The sequence below is a fragment of the Pteropus vampyrus genome, unplaced genomic scaffold (assembly GCF_000151845.1).
Source record: "Pteropus vampyrus isolate Shadow unplaced genomic scaffold, Pvam_2.0 Scaffold78, whole genome shotgun sequence".
Classification (NCBI taxonomy): domain Eukaryota; kingdom Metazoa; phylum Chordata; class Mammalia; order Chiroptera; family Pteropodidae; genus Pteropus; species Pteropus vampyrus.
In genome coordinates this window covers 5,402,433-5,419,616 of record NW_011888859.1, presented here as the reverse complement: position 1 = coordinate 5,419,616, position 17,184 = coordinate 5,402,433, and the positions used below count along the sequence as shown (strand labels likewise).

Below are 17,184 nucleotides of genomic sequence, written 5' to 3'. Positions count from 1 at the left end.
TGAAAAAGACCCTTTCAACAGAGAGGTCGTGGTAACTTTGTTAACACGTTCTCGAGAATGGTCTTTTTTCGAGAATGGTCTTTTTAGGGACGTGTTTACGGGCTCACTCTCCGGAGGAGGAGGGCTTCTTCCTGGTATAACCTGGTGTGGCCACAGGGTCTCTGGTGTCTAAGGCATTTCTCTCATTTGTCTCCACCTTTCTCCAAAAAGTTGCATTTTCACCTTTGCATCTTGGTGAAGCTATTTCCACCAACCACCGAGGACTACTGCATATTCCATCCTGGGTTTCTTAAAAGCCTACAACGTCAGAAACATTTTCTCTTTCTAACTACTTCATGCGGACTTCTCAGACGGTCTCAACCTGTTCTCAGTTCTGCTCCTAGATCTTACTGCTAAAATGGCACCTATTGTGCAATTTCAAGATTTAGTCTTTCTTTTTTGCCTGGATGCAGGTAAACTGGTTTGAGCTGTTCCTAAGGCAGCTGACTGGTCTCCACCTTCTCTCTCAAAGCAACCAGGGGAACAAACAGAGCTCAAGGATTTTCAAGTGAGGGCCATCCTTGTCTGGATGTGAAGAAAATGCCAAAAGTATCTGGATGCTTCAATTCTGATAATTGATAATTAAGAATGTTCTTTTCATTGCATAGGTGATTTTGGTTTGTTAAGCCCGCTGTGCTGTTATTATAAACTGTGTCCTGGCAATCATACAAAAATGAACTCGAAGCCTCCCTTTTGAAGATGCTTCATTCAGATTTTGACGTCAGCACTTCCCTGCTGATGCCTAGCACTCTGGCTGCCTCAAGTGCAGGGAGCGGACGAAAGCCACAGGGCAATAATAGGTCCCCAAATCTGTCTCTTGCTTGTACGAGGGGACTCCCAGAACTTCGTGGGTTCTGGTACATGTAGCTTCCCCCTGGCCTCTGACAAGATATAAACAGCACAGTTCCCTGGTCTTGTAAAATGACATCTGTTGTCCCTTGTGGAAGAAAAATTAGTGCCATGACATCCGCAAAGAAAAAAGTGGCCTTTTGTAACTGCATTAAAGATCTTTACTTAAAAACAAAAGTTTCTCTTGAGATTACATAAAAAAAAAAATTTCTGATAATTTACAAAGAGGGCCATCCGTTTTCGGTGGTAGGGGTACCCACTGTCTACCCCAGGATATCCCGTTCTTGCGTACAGGGATGGACAAGGGTAGTGGGTCTCCTTCGAGGTACAGGCTCCTCAGACACGGGGAGCATACCCGTCTGAAAATGCTAAGGAGCTGAGTAGCAACCAGCAACAAACTAATCGGAGTGGTTTTTAGGAGTGAGGTAATTAAGAAGGCACAGATCTCTACGCATTCACAGGCTCTGTGGACCTTAATGAACCAGTCTGTTGGCTGGAAAATGAAAAAGGATTAGGGCCGTGAGATCTCTGTCTCATATACTTTGTCCCAGCAATATTCTGTAAAGCCCTCTAACATAGCATGTACTTGTCCAGGGCTGTAGTACCAGGAAATATATCAATACAGTCATTTCTAATTTTTAAAAAAATCCTCCTAAAATTCTTACACATTTCCTGAGCTAAGTGTGGCCTTGGGCCGCAAAGTTACTTAATTTAAGCAAAACACTGTTCAAAATTACAGTAAAAACACTGCAGGAAAGGCTTAAAACTGAGCAAAAAAAGGTTCTTCGTGTCCTTACTGTTGCTCTGCCCTGAGAAGTGGGAGGAGCAGGATCCAGTAAGTTCTCACCTGCTGAGTACTTAACAATCAAAGTCAAGGCAGTAACAGTTAGCTTTAAAAGGAAGAAACAGAACATTAGGGTTTTGTAGCTGTGCGTTCTTGTTCGGTTTGGTTTAATCTACATAAGGGAAGGAGAATTCAAAATAAGAATGAAGGTCAAGAGTAAGAGGAGCCTCAGGGAGTTGCTACCCCCTACGAAGCCCTGGGAGCAGTCAGAGCTTCGGCCCCACCTAACGATCTACCTCCGTCTTCCCAAGCCACCCGCAGGGCTTCCCGAAGCCCAGAGACCCAGATCCCGGCCTCCTCAGCACCCTGCCCCGCCGAGTGCCTCGAAACTCTGCTGAGGTTACCGGCCTTCAGACCGAGAACCACCCCACATGTCCTGGATCAGCCTGAAAGCTTTGTAAGCTGGTGACGCGGCCAACGCTACCGCACGGAGCTGCTGTGGGGTCCACGCTCCTGCGAGCGGTGCGCGTCCGGAAAGAACCTCCTACCTGAGAGGCGGGGACCTCCAGTCCCGGCCATCCAGGCCCGTCCAGGCCCGAACAGCGGGGACCGGCCGCGCTGCGCTGCGCTGCTGGGTTTGCCGGGGCCGGGCGGACGGCAAGGCCGGGTCTGGATCTGAGTCCGTCTGCTCTGAGGCTGGGGGCGTGTGGGGCGGAGACGGCAGGGGGGCCGTGAGGCTGGCCCTGCAGACAAGGGCACGCCCCCCACCCGGGGAGACTCATTGGTTGGCGGGGCCCCACCCCACCACACGTGTCATCTAGAGTCCCTAGATGTGAGGACAGCGCCAGCAGTGAGGCGCAGACCGGGAAGGGAGACATTCTGGACTGAGAAGGCAGGTCTAGCACGGCTGGCAGCCTGGAGTTCAGCGACCGAGGCGGGCGCTGACGTCCGACGACGCTGACGTCTGAAGAGGGCGCTGACGTCTGAGGGCGCTGACGTCCGACGACGCTGATGTCCCACGACGCTGACGTCTGAGGAGGGCGCTGACCTCCGAGGCGGGCGAGGACGTCTGAAGAGGGCGCTGACGTCCGAGGCGGGCGCTGACGTCCGACGATGCTGACGACCCACGACGCTGACGTCTGAGGAGGGCGCTGACGTCTGAGGAGGGCGCTGACCTTCGAGGCGGGCGAGGACGTCTGAGAAGGGCGCTGACGTCCGACGACGCTGACGTCTGAGGAGGGCGCTGACGTCCGAGGCGGGCGCTACGACGCAGGAAGTGAGAGGAGTTTCAGGAGACGGACGCTGCCATCAGTCGAGAGCCCCGAAGTGTGAACTGTGGTGACAGGTCTGCAAGATCGACAGTTCCTTCTAACGCTGCCCACTCTCCCTGGATCTAGTCCAGTGTTTTCCTCATCCGACGTCCATCCGGAGAAAGTATAAGCAACAGGGCGTCCGAGCTGGCCGCTTCCTGCCCCTTCCCTCCGCGTCTGTCTTCAGGAGCAGGAATCCCAAAGCCGGTCCTCAGATCGTGCTGGCCTTCTTCACCAGGCAGCCCGGGGACTCATAAAAAATACACGCTCTCTTATAACTTTGCTTTTCTCTCTCAACAGCACGTTCGTTCCTTTAAACTACTGTGCAATATACCATTGTGCGAATAAACCACAATTTACACACAAGAAAAAAAAATACATGCTCATGAGCCTCGCCCCTCCCATGGTGGGGGTGGGGCTGTGTACGTGTTTACGAGGCTAAGTAAACACCACCACTCAGGGAGCTTCGCTCCAGTCCATTAAACGTTTGCTGTACATCTCCTACTTTGATCAGTGTTTCAGTACTTTTTGAAGACTAATAATGTACTTTACGGCTGCCATAATAGTTCTGTAACTGAAAGATTCGATCAAAATCATAATCTTAAAATACCACCATAACATTCAAATTTTAAATTTTGAAGGCGAAAAAAGAGGCTAAAAATTAAAGCACGGTATTTAGATGACAATGCAAAGACTTACATTTAGTTGCAGAAATAAAAATACTATTTAAGCCTTCGGAATCTTTGTCTTTCACTAACATGACTTTTCAAATCACAGCTATTATTTTAAAACCTAACTGTCCCAAATCCAAAGGGCCGGAATCTTTCTTACTACAAAGTACTCGCAGCCCTTCAGTACCATGGACCCCCACTACAACTCGACACTGAAGTATTTCGCCCCTTCTCTCTGACACTCGAATGCATGACGGCCATTAGTGTATTTCCACACCAGGGGCTCCTGGCCCGTCAGCAGAACTGCGTCATGCTGGCTTCAGAGGAAAATAATAGCGAAAAAGTGCTTTGTTGGCAAATTGCAACAGGGGAAATGAATTATAAATATGCTTCACGAAAGAACAGTTGCCGGAAGCTGTGTGTGGGTGTGGGGCGCACATGAGACACAGGGAGAAACGGCGATGCACCCAAAGGACGCCGGTCCGCCCGCGTCTGCGAGTGCAGCGGCTGCTCCCAGCAGAGGAAGGCGGAGGCTCAAACTCCCCCAGGCCGGGCTGGGCTGCTACGGATCAAGCTACCTAATGGCTAAAACGCCACAGGATTTATCTGCTCTGTTAAAGAGTGGCTAAGATTAAAGAATAACATTAATTAAAACCTCCAATCTCCTATTTTACTAAAACCAAAAATATTTAAAAATTTCAGTTATCCTCGTTTTTTGGTATGACGGATAGTACTAAAATGTAAGTCTCCAGACTTGTGGTTACGATATTCAGCATAAAATTCCCTTCAGGCAAGAGTAAGAACACTCTTCAGATTGACTCATTTTTTTTCCAAAATTAAGAAGTCTACAAGTCTCTCTCCGTGTGGTGTCCGGTCAGTCCACTGGGGAGTACTCTGGGGACGGCAGGCCCCCTTGTGTCAGCCTTGGACAGGTGTCCGCATTTCTCCAGGTAAAAATGCCGACTTCTGATTCTATGCCGCACAGCTCCGAATCCTTACTGTACCAGCTACACGCCAATCACAAGAACAAATGTCATTGGCAGGCAATCAAAGGATGCCAAGGACAGATATTCAAACTCATCTGTGTGGCATCAAGTAAACCATTGCTTCATCTCACAAGGTCAGATGTGGTTCCAGAAACAAACCAGCCCTGCTGCACACCGAGTCTAAGTGCGAATGTGCAAAATTTCCACTCCGGTGAAACAAAGGCTGAGCTAATGAAAAAAAATCCAGACCCGCACGTAAGAAGCAGCATCTCCACTGAGACACTGGTTAATATTTGGTTCTAACAGTTAGCACCGCCTTTAGACACGAGGGAGAACTAAAATTAAGAGTATTTTTAAAAAGGCAACATCTATACTGAGAGCACTAAGTAGAAGAAAGAGCAATAGGACCGGGAGAGAGGCCCCGGGGTCCGCTTTGCCTTGCCCGTAACTAACTAAATGATCCTGAACAGATAATGTCATCGTAGGTCTTGGTTTCCTCCACCATAAAATCAAGGAGTAGAGACTGGATGACACCTAAAATCCTTCCAGCTTTACAATTCTATTACTCTATAACTGAAACTCTACATCCTCATGGAACCTTTTCTTATGAAAATATTATCTTAAAGATCTGTGTCAGAACATTGACATAAACCACCGCAAGTCACTGAAGACTCGACTAAAGCTGATCTATGCCGCTGGGGGTGGCAGACTCAGACTTCCAGGTGTCACCTGAAGCTCTAGCTAGGGCTTGCCAAGCCTTCTGTAAATTCACTAAAGTCATGCATTGTATTGGAGCTCACTTCCAGGGAAAAACCCCCTGGATAACTGAAATATCTAAATCCACAAATCATGTATATGTGGCAGGTATGTCAACTATTGGACAGTACCAGGTGCCACCTTGAATAAGTGGATGCGAAGCACACTAAATGACTGAGGGAAATCCATGTTACATGTGCATGTACACGTGTGTGTGTTTTAAGCATAAAGGTCACTGATAATGGTTTGTCATTCAAAAAATACTAGACTGTGTTGTAGCCTGGGATTCGTGGCGACGCTTTAGGAAGTGGCAGGCTGACGTCTTCCCTGAGCTTCTCGCTGACTTTGGATCTCCTACGTTCAGATGATATCTCAGAAACCTTCCGACACAATGCTATATAAATACGGCCATCAGAAATGGACTGAAGATGAAAGTCATTTGCCATCCCTGAACCAAGCTTTTAGTAAGATCGACTAATATTTCTAATGCTGTTTCTCATTAATTCAAAAAAGTATTACATTAACTAGAAATGCTATAAAACTGCACACAGCAATGCGTTTTCTGAGTAAAAAGTCTCAGTGTGTACGGGGGGCGAGGGGTCCTAGACAGATATCAAATAACTGGATGTTATTACTCAGCCAGTCTAGTACCTGAACAATAAGATTCACCACATTTTATTATAAATACTCTTATAATCAAAATAAAGAATTCCTTTACTCAAAAGGTGAAAAAGAAAGAACAATTCATCTATATATCCTTTACGTACTCAATGCAGCAGGTGGGTTTTACTCTTGTAGTGTCACTCTTTAAAAAAGGAATTAGTAAACGGCTTCCACCCAGTTACACCTGTGTTTGTTCTCTGTGCGATCTTACACTTACCCAGCTGAGAAAGCCTGAAGCATAACTGCCACAGTCTCTCATTTTTACAGTGAGCGTTCTGTTTCTAATCACACACACACATTCTCTCACTCTCTCCCTTGGTCATTAATTTGTCTTTTTCAGGTTCTTTCATAGGCTCTAGCCCCTCTGGGATTCTTACTTGAGAAATAAGTCATTATAACAAACCGTGAACACTGTTTCTGAAAGCGTGAGCCACTTCCTCCTCTCCAAAAAGAAACTGAAACTTAGCGAACTGGCTTTTCATACTGCCAGCCTGACTGTAACCTGACAGAGCTACCAGTGGGAAAGAAAACATAACAAAAGCAAAAACATGCGTTTGCTGCAATGGGCTGTTAGGTGAAGCAAAAGCATGTTGAAAACCAAATTTCTTAGCTTGTAGCATTCGAACATGTACTACACGTTTTCCCACATTCAAGCTTCTGCTTAAAGAAAAGGCATGACGGATTACGTGTACTGAAAAGTGGGAAGGAAGGAAGATTTCAAATAGAAATAAAACTTTATTTTCTTTCTTTTATAGAAAGGCTGCTGTAGACATGAAAGACAAAATTCAGGGCTAATGGGGTGGGCCTGCAAAGATGAACCTCCGCCAAGTGCACTTTTAAAGATTTACATAGAAACTCCAACATCTTTCTTTTTCTTATTTTTAATTAAAGAGGAGGTGTTGTCTAAGGAAGCTGTCTGGATGTGGCTGGCGGAAACGCAGATTTGATCTTCCTGTGCTGGTTAGCTAACATTGATTTTCTGCCCCAGTGGAAGAGATTTCACTCTGATGCATGCCATTTAAATTCATTTTACACAGCTGCTTAATGTGGCTTGGCAAGGCACAGCCAAACTAGCTTTGCGGGTTTCAATAGGACTCCTGAGTTGGTAAAGGACAGATCCTATGGCTTAGCAGCTGATGATAAATGCTCTTCTCCCCACACTGCTATCTTCCCACTGATTCATGACGTGACCTTGAAGGTACAACACGAAAGGAAAAAAGAGGAAAAGACAATTTCCCCCAAATAAGTATGTTCACTTAATTCTCTATTTGTTATTTCTCTTTCAGAGTTATGTTTATAGTTTATAGTTTAGGATTACGTTTATAGAAATCTCTACTTGTTGGTCGACATTTAGAACCATGTTTACAGGATTCAGAACTCTCAATTGCAAAATCATCACTTGCTCTTGCTGTCTAAATAAATGTATACTGAATACAAAACTATTAAAGCGCTTTCTGTGCCATGCATTCGTAACAAGTAGTGAAAGCATAGTTCAATACGGTTAGTCTTTAAATAAAGATAGTTGACTGTTCCCTGTTTTATTTTAACCAAAAATGTGGTGATTTCTACTGAAAGTAACTACTAAACGTGATTCAATCTATGTAGGAAAATCTAATCATTGTTACTGTGTGCAAAATGATATCAATCATAATATTTTTGCTTACTAAGTCATTCAATAATAACATACTTTAAGAGCTTTCACTAATCTAAAATGGTGACAGCCTGATATTATATAGTTTTGTAGTAGGAAGAGAGACACTTTTTGTTGCTGTATGTAATTCCTGTGTTGTAATTGATAATAATATGGCAACACTGTGTTTAGAAAGAAAATTCTGTGTTGGATTATCTGGTTGTATTTTCTTGGTGACTTCAATATTCTAAACCTCCTTGGGAGAAAGAAATAATAGAAACCCTTGGCACAGATGTTTGCTCAGCGATGACATAATGAAACCCCTCACGGGTCCTATTAATAACCTAAGTCGTGTCTCCTGCTGTGCATCTCTGGGCAAATGAGGTCTCGGCACTCTGAGTGCAGGGGTGTGTGCAGGAGCAGGTCACTGCGGTGGCAGGAGTGACAGTAACAGTCAAAACGGTGCTCCACGATACAAGTTCCTAGACGACACGACGACAACATGGGCAAAGCGACACCACGGGAGGTGATTTCACTATGTCACGGAGGTGGCAGTTTCTATTCCCTCTCAGGCACGAAGGGAAGGGGCCATGCCGGAAGCCATGCAAAGCCAGGGTCTGGGGACAGCATGCAGGCTGCTACCCGACCACCGCAGTGCTGTTCATAAGAATGAGGAACAAAACGGGACGACGAAACAAACAAAAAACCCGAAACGAACAAAAATAAACGAGAGACAAGCCCCCCAGGGACGCGTTTCCTTTTGGGCCTTTCACTGTCTCGTTTGGGGCGTTACTTTTGCAGCCAGATGGCACGTTCATCGACAGTTCAAAAAAAATGCCAGGTCCCGCAGCGCGTCGGGGCATGTGGCTACCTACCCGTACTGGTCAGGCTGGTGCATCATGGGAGCCTGAGAGGTGCCATAGTTGGGGTGCTGGGAAGAAAACATGGGGCGTCCGCCAGCCCCAGACTGGCTGGGATAAGCAGGCGACCTAATGTATGGTGGCCTAAAGTAGAACAGAAGAACAACTTCTTTGGATTTGTTCTGCAGACAAGTATGAATCCCCCTGTCCATTCTGTCATTCCACACATAGGTGCGGAGGGTTACGGGGTGTGGCATGACACTCTGTGCCATGCAGCTGCCTGGGAGTGGAACTGGGGACATTCCTTAAAAAAAAAGAAACAACGACAAAAAAAACCAAAACAGGCCATGGGACAGGGCAAAGGTGAGGGCAGAGTAGGATTCTCAGTTCACAGTGCTTAAGTACAGCTTTGACTGTGGTAAAAGCCAAGAAATACACAGTCCCCATTTGAACTACTGGAGAGCTCAAATGGGCAGCATGTGAAGGACAAGGATCTGGAACGGTCTCCTGACCACAAAGAGAAAATGAAAATGCATGTATATGTGTATTTATATATTAACTTACAGAAAATGATATAGAAAGTAATTCAGAAAGGGAGCATATCATGACTTTTTAATCAAAATCTCTATGGTTATCTTTTTCCCAGATCACTATCCAAGACTTCATGTCAAATTCAATTAAGTACTTTCTACTTAAAAAGAAAAAAAATTGTGCTTTATGAGTTGCAACAATAGACAATTCATGTAAACCTAAATTAGAACTTCAGTTGGACCAGCCAAACCAGTCCTCACAGACAGGTTTACTGAAACATTTCCTAAAGTCTGCATAGGTTTGGCTTCACGGTATAAAGAAGATTCTAAATAATTATTATGTGGGGGAGAGAGAGGGAGAGGGAGAGAGAGACAGAGAGAGGGAGAGAGAGACAGAGAGAGAGAGAGAGACAGAGAGAGAGACAGAGAGAGAGAGAGAGACAGAGAGACAGAGAGAGAGAGAGAGAGAATATAACAAATTTTCATTCTGAGTCCTCGATTTTTTATTTGGAGCAAACAGACTGGAGGGGTCCCTAACATTCCCAAAATAGCAGCTTCAGAGGAAAAGTAACAAAGGGACACATTTAAATACACACACACACACAAACACACACCTAGCTTTATTTCCCTTTGAAAAAATCCGAATATTTTATCTTTTCTTCAAGATACCATATCTTCATATGTATCTTTAAATGTGCTTTGTTTTAAAATGTATTTTAACATGTTAAACATAAAACATATTTACATGTGCTTCTTTGAAAACATATTCACTTTGGCCTCATAAATTTTTAAGTCAGAATGTTATTTTTATGCAGGTCAAGTATTTAAAGAAATAATTTTAAAAAGCATGATTAAAAACGAATAATTGAGTATAAAACCTTCCTCTATCAATTTACTCTCTGAAATATCATCATAATAATACAAAATATACAAACCGCACACATATACATTTAGACAAACATACACAATACACGTATGTGCATATACAAAGTTCTTATTTTAGAAAGATTTTTATAGTGGGGGTAATAAAAGGGATAGGTTATTTTTCAATGTTTTAGATTTTTAAATAGTTTTTAGGCTTTAGAATTTCCTGCCCAAACCTTGCTGTTTAAATGGAACCACACAGACACTCCCTATGGTTGCTGGTTATAATAACTATTCATAGCCATTTCAAATAACGTCCCACGACTGACTTGCCCACTACCCGGATTCCTTCCTTGATGACTCAGAGAACATGTGATTTACTTTTCTGAGCTCTATGGCCAAGCAAAACAACACTCCACTGCTCCCCACTCTGTGTGACCCAGGGGACGACGCAGCTCCGTGCTCGGCATGTGCTCACATGTCCACACACAGACTGCCCGCCCCGACGGCATACCTGCTTTGTGCTGAGTTTGCAGCGGCCTGCATCACTGCGGCAGCTGCCTCCTGTGCCTTACGGTTCACGGTTGGCATTGGTGGCCCCATTCCTGGCCCCCCCTGCTGAGACATGCCGGGAGAACTGGGGGTCATGCTGCTCATGTTTCCAGGAAATGGTCTGCTCTGCATCCCAGCTGATGGCAATCGTCCCAGGGGCATAGCACCACACGGCTGGCTTGGCCCTTGTCCATGCATCTGGTTGTTGGCATTGATGCCCATGCCAGGCCCTGGGCCGCTGTAGCTTGCACTGGGCACCCCGCTATACGTTGGGGGTCTGGAGTAGTTACCTAAACAAAAAGCAAACACAAATTAAAGCCTTTTACTTAATATCTGGACTTGTAAAAACATCCACTGGAGATACTTTTGGTCCAACAATGTAGCTGACAGTCGTTAGTCGTTACCCTTACTAATCCGCTCGTCGGCGCTGGTGAGGCTGGCAGTCCCAGACACGCTCCCTCTGCACATTCCAAAGGCAAAGGCCCACACGACACCACGGCTTGGAGGGGAAATCCAGGCTAGTCATTAACGCAACCTACGAACAGGCATGGATGCTGGCCCCGGGTGTTGCTCCAACACGCCTTGTTCTTACATTCTAAACAAAATGATGATTTAATCCCTAGTCCTTAGGTGAGCGCCACTCTGAGATTACACTACGACTTCGCCACCACGCTGGGCTGTGACGACAACAGGTTCAGAATGATGACAAGTAGGACCACATCCCGTATGGTCAAAGCTGCCCTGCCAGCCCCACAGGCGGCGGCGTGGGGAAGCATCAGATCGTCGTGGGTGTTTTCCGCTGGCGCTGGGACACATTTTATTTTTTGGCTTGAGCACCAGATAAAGGGGCTGCTTTGTGCTGCGTGAGGCCATGTCTTATGAAATACAGTTTCAAGCATTAGCATGACATTCAACACAGCAAGACGGCGGCACTTGAGAAGCGGGCAGGCCCCGGGGCTGAGACGAGGAAGCACACTCATGCCGCCTACCCTGCTCACACCGGGCACACGCCCACGGAGCAGGACGGCGGCCACGGGGCCGGGACGACGGCGACAGTGTTCTCTCTCTCCTTCTGTATCTTTCATGTTGATGGAGTGTGTACAGAAATGAAATTCAAGTAAATTAAAGGCACACATAATGCCACTCCAACGATAATAACTGCTCTATCATTGTGAACGAGACACTGGGTTAAGTGCTTTGCATCAACGATTTCTTTCATTCCTCCAATAACAATATGAAACACAGATGCAACCATGATTCCATTTACAAATGAAGAAAATCAACAGCCACTAGGTTAAAATTCAAGCTCAAGCAACCTGACTCTGGAACTTGTGTAATTAACCAATAAAATGTGCTGCCTTCTAATGAATGACTGTTGAAATAAATGTAGAAAGACAAGTGTTTATAGAATATGGAGTAGTGTATCTCAAGTAGTCCTTACTACTTTCTAGAAGAATCTCTTCATCCATAACTGGACACAGGGGACATAGAGTTAAATGCAATCCGATTCCTGCAGCTACGAAGCTCACAGTCTAGGTAGTTGTGTGTGTGTGTGTGTGTGTGTGTGCGCGCGCGCACACGCACGTGTGCATGTGCGATGTGTATACGAGGTGGAGTAGCAGGGCCAGGAAAGAAAAAATACAAAAGCAAAATGAGAAGATAATGCACTGTGCAAAGCAGGAGAACTGAGAGCGAGGCTGCCAGGTGGGGGTGCAGCGTCGGCCCCGGAAGGGGAGGCGGCGAAGTGTCCTTGAATGAAGCCCCCTCTGCGCTGTGACCTCAGGAGTCCGAGTGGCCGGCGCTGGGATCTGGAGCACAGTGAGGGCTCCACACCGACTGACTCTATGATGCCAGGTAGGTTGTTTAAACCTCTGTTTCATTCTCTTCTCTTTGAAACAAAGACGATCCCCTCTAACACTGTCTCCTTGAAGAGTTGTTGGGGTTAAACACTATAACGCATGTAAAGTGTCTTAAACATGGACATAAAGATGGTAGGAGTGTTACTGACGAATGGTGAATAAGGCAGAGGAGCGGTGAGAGCAGACGCACTCAAGATCTCAAGATGAAGTTACCAACGTGCTCCACGTGCCTGGGAGGTGGGCACGGGGTGGTGGCCCGCCTCAGCAGGGCCCTGTGCCCCAGGCCTCCGGGGTCTTGGGGTTCAGGCTGGGCGTGAGCTTCTCCAGGTTTCCAGCAGAAACTAGATTTGATTAGTAACAACAATAAAAGCAGATACTTGATATTTGCTGTGTGCTGAGCTTAGTTCTAAGTCCTTTGTATCGATTTATTTAATCCTCACATCAAGCCCAAGAGGTCCCTGTTATTGCAGGCTTCATTTTAGGGATGAGGACCTGAGGTACGTGATGTTGAACAGCTTGTCCCAAGGTCATGTGGCTAAAAGTGGAGGAGCCACAGTCCGCACCCAGGCGGTCTGCGCACAGTTCAGAGTCCAAGCAACTACCGTGCGGCCCTCTCGAATGCTTAAGGAAAAACCACATTTACTTAGTATCATAATCATAAAATCAGGTTTTCTTCGGTCCACACATATGAAGCTCTATCCGCCACAAATGTAAGAAATCCACACTTTTCAGCACTGACTGCATCTAACGCTTGTCAGATGCATCACCTGCACTTTCTTACTTGGGTGTCCGTGAGTATATTATTCATTGCACACTTTCTGCAAACGGCTGGAGAGGCTTTGTGGGCCAGGCAGGCTGTTACAAATAAATGGCCGCCAACGCTGCCAGAGGCGATACATACACAAATGGTTCCCATAACTTTATTTACAACCACAAGTGGTGGGCCAATGTGGCCATAATCTGCTGACCCCAGCGATAGACCCATCTTGGGACAAGCTAATAAAGTGCTGCAGCAGGACAGAAAGGCACCCGTTAAAGCCAGCAGCGGCATCACAGAGCGGGGCGCGGGCAGTGCGGGAACTGGAGAATGGGGGACGCCAAAGGGAACAACGGGGGGCGGGGACAGGAGCACTTCCACACGAACGGTCTCAGGAGCTGCCGAGTCGCGCGTGAGCGGGCCTTCTATGGCCAGCTCCTCGAATTCAAACTGCTTTTTTAAAAATCAAACTGATACTGTTTCACAATTAAAAGGTAAAAGGCATTCACTGTTTATCAATTTCAACATTATTTATAAAAAGTTATTGAGCTGCTTCTGAATCTCTGTCCCACGAGACCACACATAAGGTCCCTGTCTGTCTTCCTGTCCCACCATCGCGGTGGAAAGGGCGCCTTATGCTCGCCCCTGCTGGGAGGGACACTGTGTCCTGCCTCTCCCCCGCGCTCTCGGCGTTCCAGCCGGCAGAATCCTTCTCTGTGGGAAGCATGAAGACCCTTCCCTCGCCCGCCTGACCTCACAAGCTCTCACGTCCAGACTACCCGATGACAGCGGTGAAATCTACTGCTCCTTGCTGGCTCTCGCTTTTACTAAAAAATAAACTCATTCGCAGTTTGAATGTAAATGAAATTAATTCACATATTCATGCCATTCTCTGCAGCTAGTTTCCACCCTCCCCCAATACTCAATTGGTGACTCATTTGGTTAAGAAACTTTATGCAGTGAAAACATATGCACTCTTTGCTTTCGAAGGAAATGAAATGACACTTTAATCTTGTTTTAGAAAACAAGCATTTGGACATAGTTATTGCAGTACTCACAATGCAGTTTCATTAGAGAAGGTTCCTAATTTTGTTGAACTCTGTTCAGGTACTTTTCATACTACATACCAAAGAGAGAAGGGCTGTGTATCAACAGCTTTGCTCTATTTGGCAGCTGGCCTTCGTCCTACAGCAGGAAGCAGTTACTGTGATAGGGCGGAGTATGAACCAGGGCACAAACATCATGCACACCAATGTACACACACACACACACACACACACACACACACACACACGCACGCTGAGAACATCCCATTGAGTGTGGGGCCCCCAATCTACTTTTCCTCAGTCAGTTGGGATGATCCACGAATTGGCACTCAAAAGCACATGCCAAGAGAATATGTCTTAATCACAGAGGCCTCTATTTGGTAAAAGAAATACGAAGTCCCCTTTCTTCTCCTTGAAACTAAATCTAAAGGCTTTCCTCATTAAACTCACATGCCCAGATAAAAATGGTCCTAAAGGCTTTTAATGGCTTAAGAGGCAGCAATGAATAAAGCACAGGCTCTAGAATCTGGGTTTGAATATTGGTTCTGACACTTCCTAGCGGCATGACCTTGGACAAGTTCTTTAACCTCTCTGAACATTAGTTTTGCTGTCTGTAAAGTAATGATAATTATGGAGAATAGATAGAAAGGGACTAATACAGTGCCAAACATATTACCTGATAAATGACAGCTACTATCCTCACCATCATCAACAACAATCATATTATCAATAATCATTAATATGATCTTTTCTCCATAATCTTTTAAAAGTGTGTAGGAGTGAAAAATGATACATGCTCCTCCTCTTTGTCTACTTGATAACGTATCTTTCTCCCCCAAATAAACAAAAACCAAATACGTAAGCCAAGCAAAACATGAGAGGAAAAGCTAGGAATGAGAAGTGCAATCTTATTTCCATGTTTCTCTAATAGATTAGTAATTTGTTGGCACTAGCTTTGACAGAAAACAGATGGATCCAGCATCAAGCACAATGAAGGCAGCAGATGCTGGGCCAGCCCACCTCAGCTGGACGGGTCTTGCAGCCAAGTCCAAGAGCCCACAGTTTTCAAGTGGGTTCATCTTGGCACACCAGCTTTGGAAAATTGGTCACCAAATGAATTCAGATTTCAACCCACCAGGAGTTAGATTCAAGCACCAGATAGAGGAAGCAGGAGCTAGACTCTATTCAAGTCACCATCACTATAATAAGAAGGATCGCAAATAATTCTATATCTGAATCTAGAATATTTAAATTTGCTAGGTTACAATAAATATTCCAAGATTACTGCCTTTATTGAAGTATTAAACATTTCTACTCACAGAGGAAATTTTGCTTCTCAGTTTCAATCATTCAACAATTACTTATAAACATGAAAGATTCTGTATTATTCCCTTATGCTGTGGAAGGTAAAAATGGTATACAAATCATAGAGTAGACACTTTAATCTGGGTGGGAAAAAATAAATGGATAATTAGCTACATACCACGATAAATATATTTGTGAATTTGAGCTAAATATGCATTTATCTTGCTTAGCCAAAGATGTTCACTACTTTTTATAGCTATCTACAACATAACAATAAGTCAGGTTTATTGAGGTAGAATTACATACGGTAACAACCGTATACAGTCCTATAACCACCAGCACAGTCAAGACATGGGATGTTGCTATCGTGACAAGAAGTTGCCACTTTGTGGTCAATCTCATTCTCACCCGGCAACTGAGATCTGATTTCCCTTCCTACAGTCCCGCCTTCTCTACACTGCCATAGAAACACAGTGGCACATTTGTAGCCTTCTGTGTCTGGCCCTGTTCACTTAGCATCATGCTTTTGAAATGTGTCCATATTGTTGCACATCAGTAGTTTGTTCCCTTTTGTTGCTGACTAATATCCCAGCTCTGTAGACACTTGGGTTGTTTCCAGTTTGAGGCCATTATGAATGAAGCTGCTAACATTTGTACACAGGTCTTTGTGTGGACCTGTTTCATTTCTCTTGAAACAAAAATCAAAACAAAACAAAAAAACCAAGAATGAGAGTGCTGGGTTGTACGGTAAGTACATGTTTCAGTTTATAAAAAACTCCACCAAAAAATGTATGAGACTTCTAATTGTTCTACAAACCTGATATTGCCAATTAAAAACAAATACGAGCCATTCCAGTAGGGGTGCAGTGGCTATTGTTGTGGTTTTAATTTTCATTTTCCTAATGACAAATGGTTTTGAACATTTCTCACATGCTTATTTGCAGGCTACCATATTTAAGTAAGATCCTTTCTGTATGAAAACAGAAATTATATTTCAAAACCTTCTTTCAACTCCACTTTTCTATCCAGGCTTATCACACACTGTTGCTCCTTTAGGCACCGTTTTTGGGGGTGGGGTGGGGTGGGATTGAGTAGTTAAGAAGACCACAAATACAGGTTCAAAATGAAAGCTGATCTATCCCAAGTAAAGGCATTAAATTCTACTCTTTGTGGAAACAGAGTTCATTTTTGAACTGATATACAGGGCACCGTATTTTTCCTAGGTCAGCATGCATTTCAAAAAATCTTCCAAATGTAAAGTAATAGTACACAAAGCTTATGAAGGAGGGCGAAAGGCCCCTGTTACCTCACAGTATAACTTCAGCATTTCACTTTTGGTAGTTTTTTTCTACCAAAAGTTACAAAAGTTAACTCTTTTAAAAAAAGTTAATTATATAGCAGTGCGAGCTCAATGCAGAAAATATAGAGGCATAGATAGAAACAGACAAAAACGAACCTTAGTTTCACTTCCCAAAGATAATTCGTAAGCATTGAGCAGCCAACCCCGTCCCTAGCAGGCATCGAGGCAGGGTCAAGGGCGTGCCAGCGTCTCTGGGACGCACCTGTCTTCATTCATCTAAGGAACAGTTCTTAAAGGGCCTCTTACGTGCCAGTTATGTGCTAATGGCTGGGGACTCGGCAGTGAACAAAGGCAAAGAGCTTACACTCTGGTGGCATCAGCTGGGCAATGTCACGTGGTGCTAAGTACTAAGAAGAAAATCCA

At 44.9% G+C, this 17,184-nt stretch overlaps 1 protein-coding gene across 1 annotated transcript in view; it reads right to left on the bottom strand.

Annotated features, from left to right (window-relative positions):
* ARID1B (AT-rich interaction domain 1B) overlaps positions 1-17,184 on the bottom strand; it is a 389,943-nt gene that overhangs the window by 43,277 nt on the left and 329,482 nt on the right. Inside the window, exon 10 of the mRNA XM_023532165.1 lies at positions 10,457-10,784. Coding sequence (XP_023387933.1) covers positions 10,457-10,784 — 328 coding nt within the window. The remainder of the gene's footprint in view (positions 1-10,456; positions 10,785-17,184) is intronic.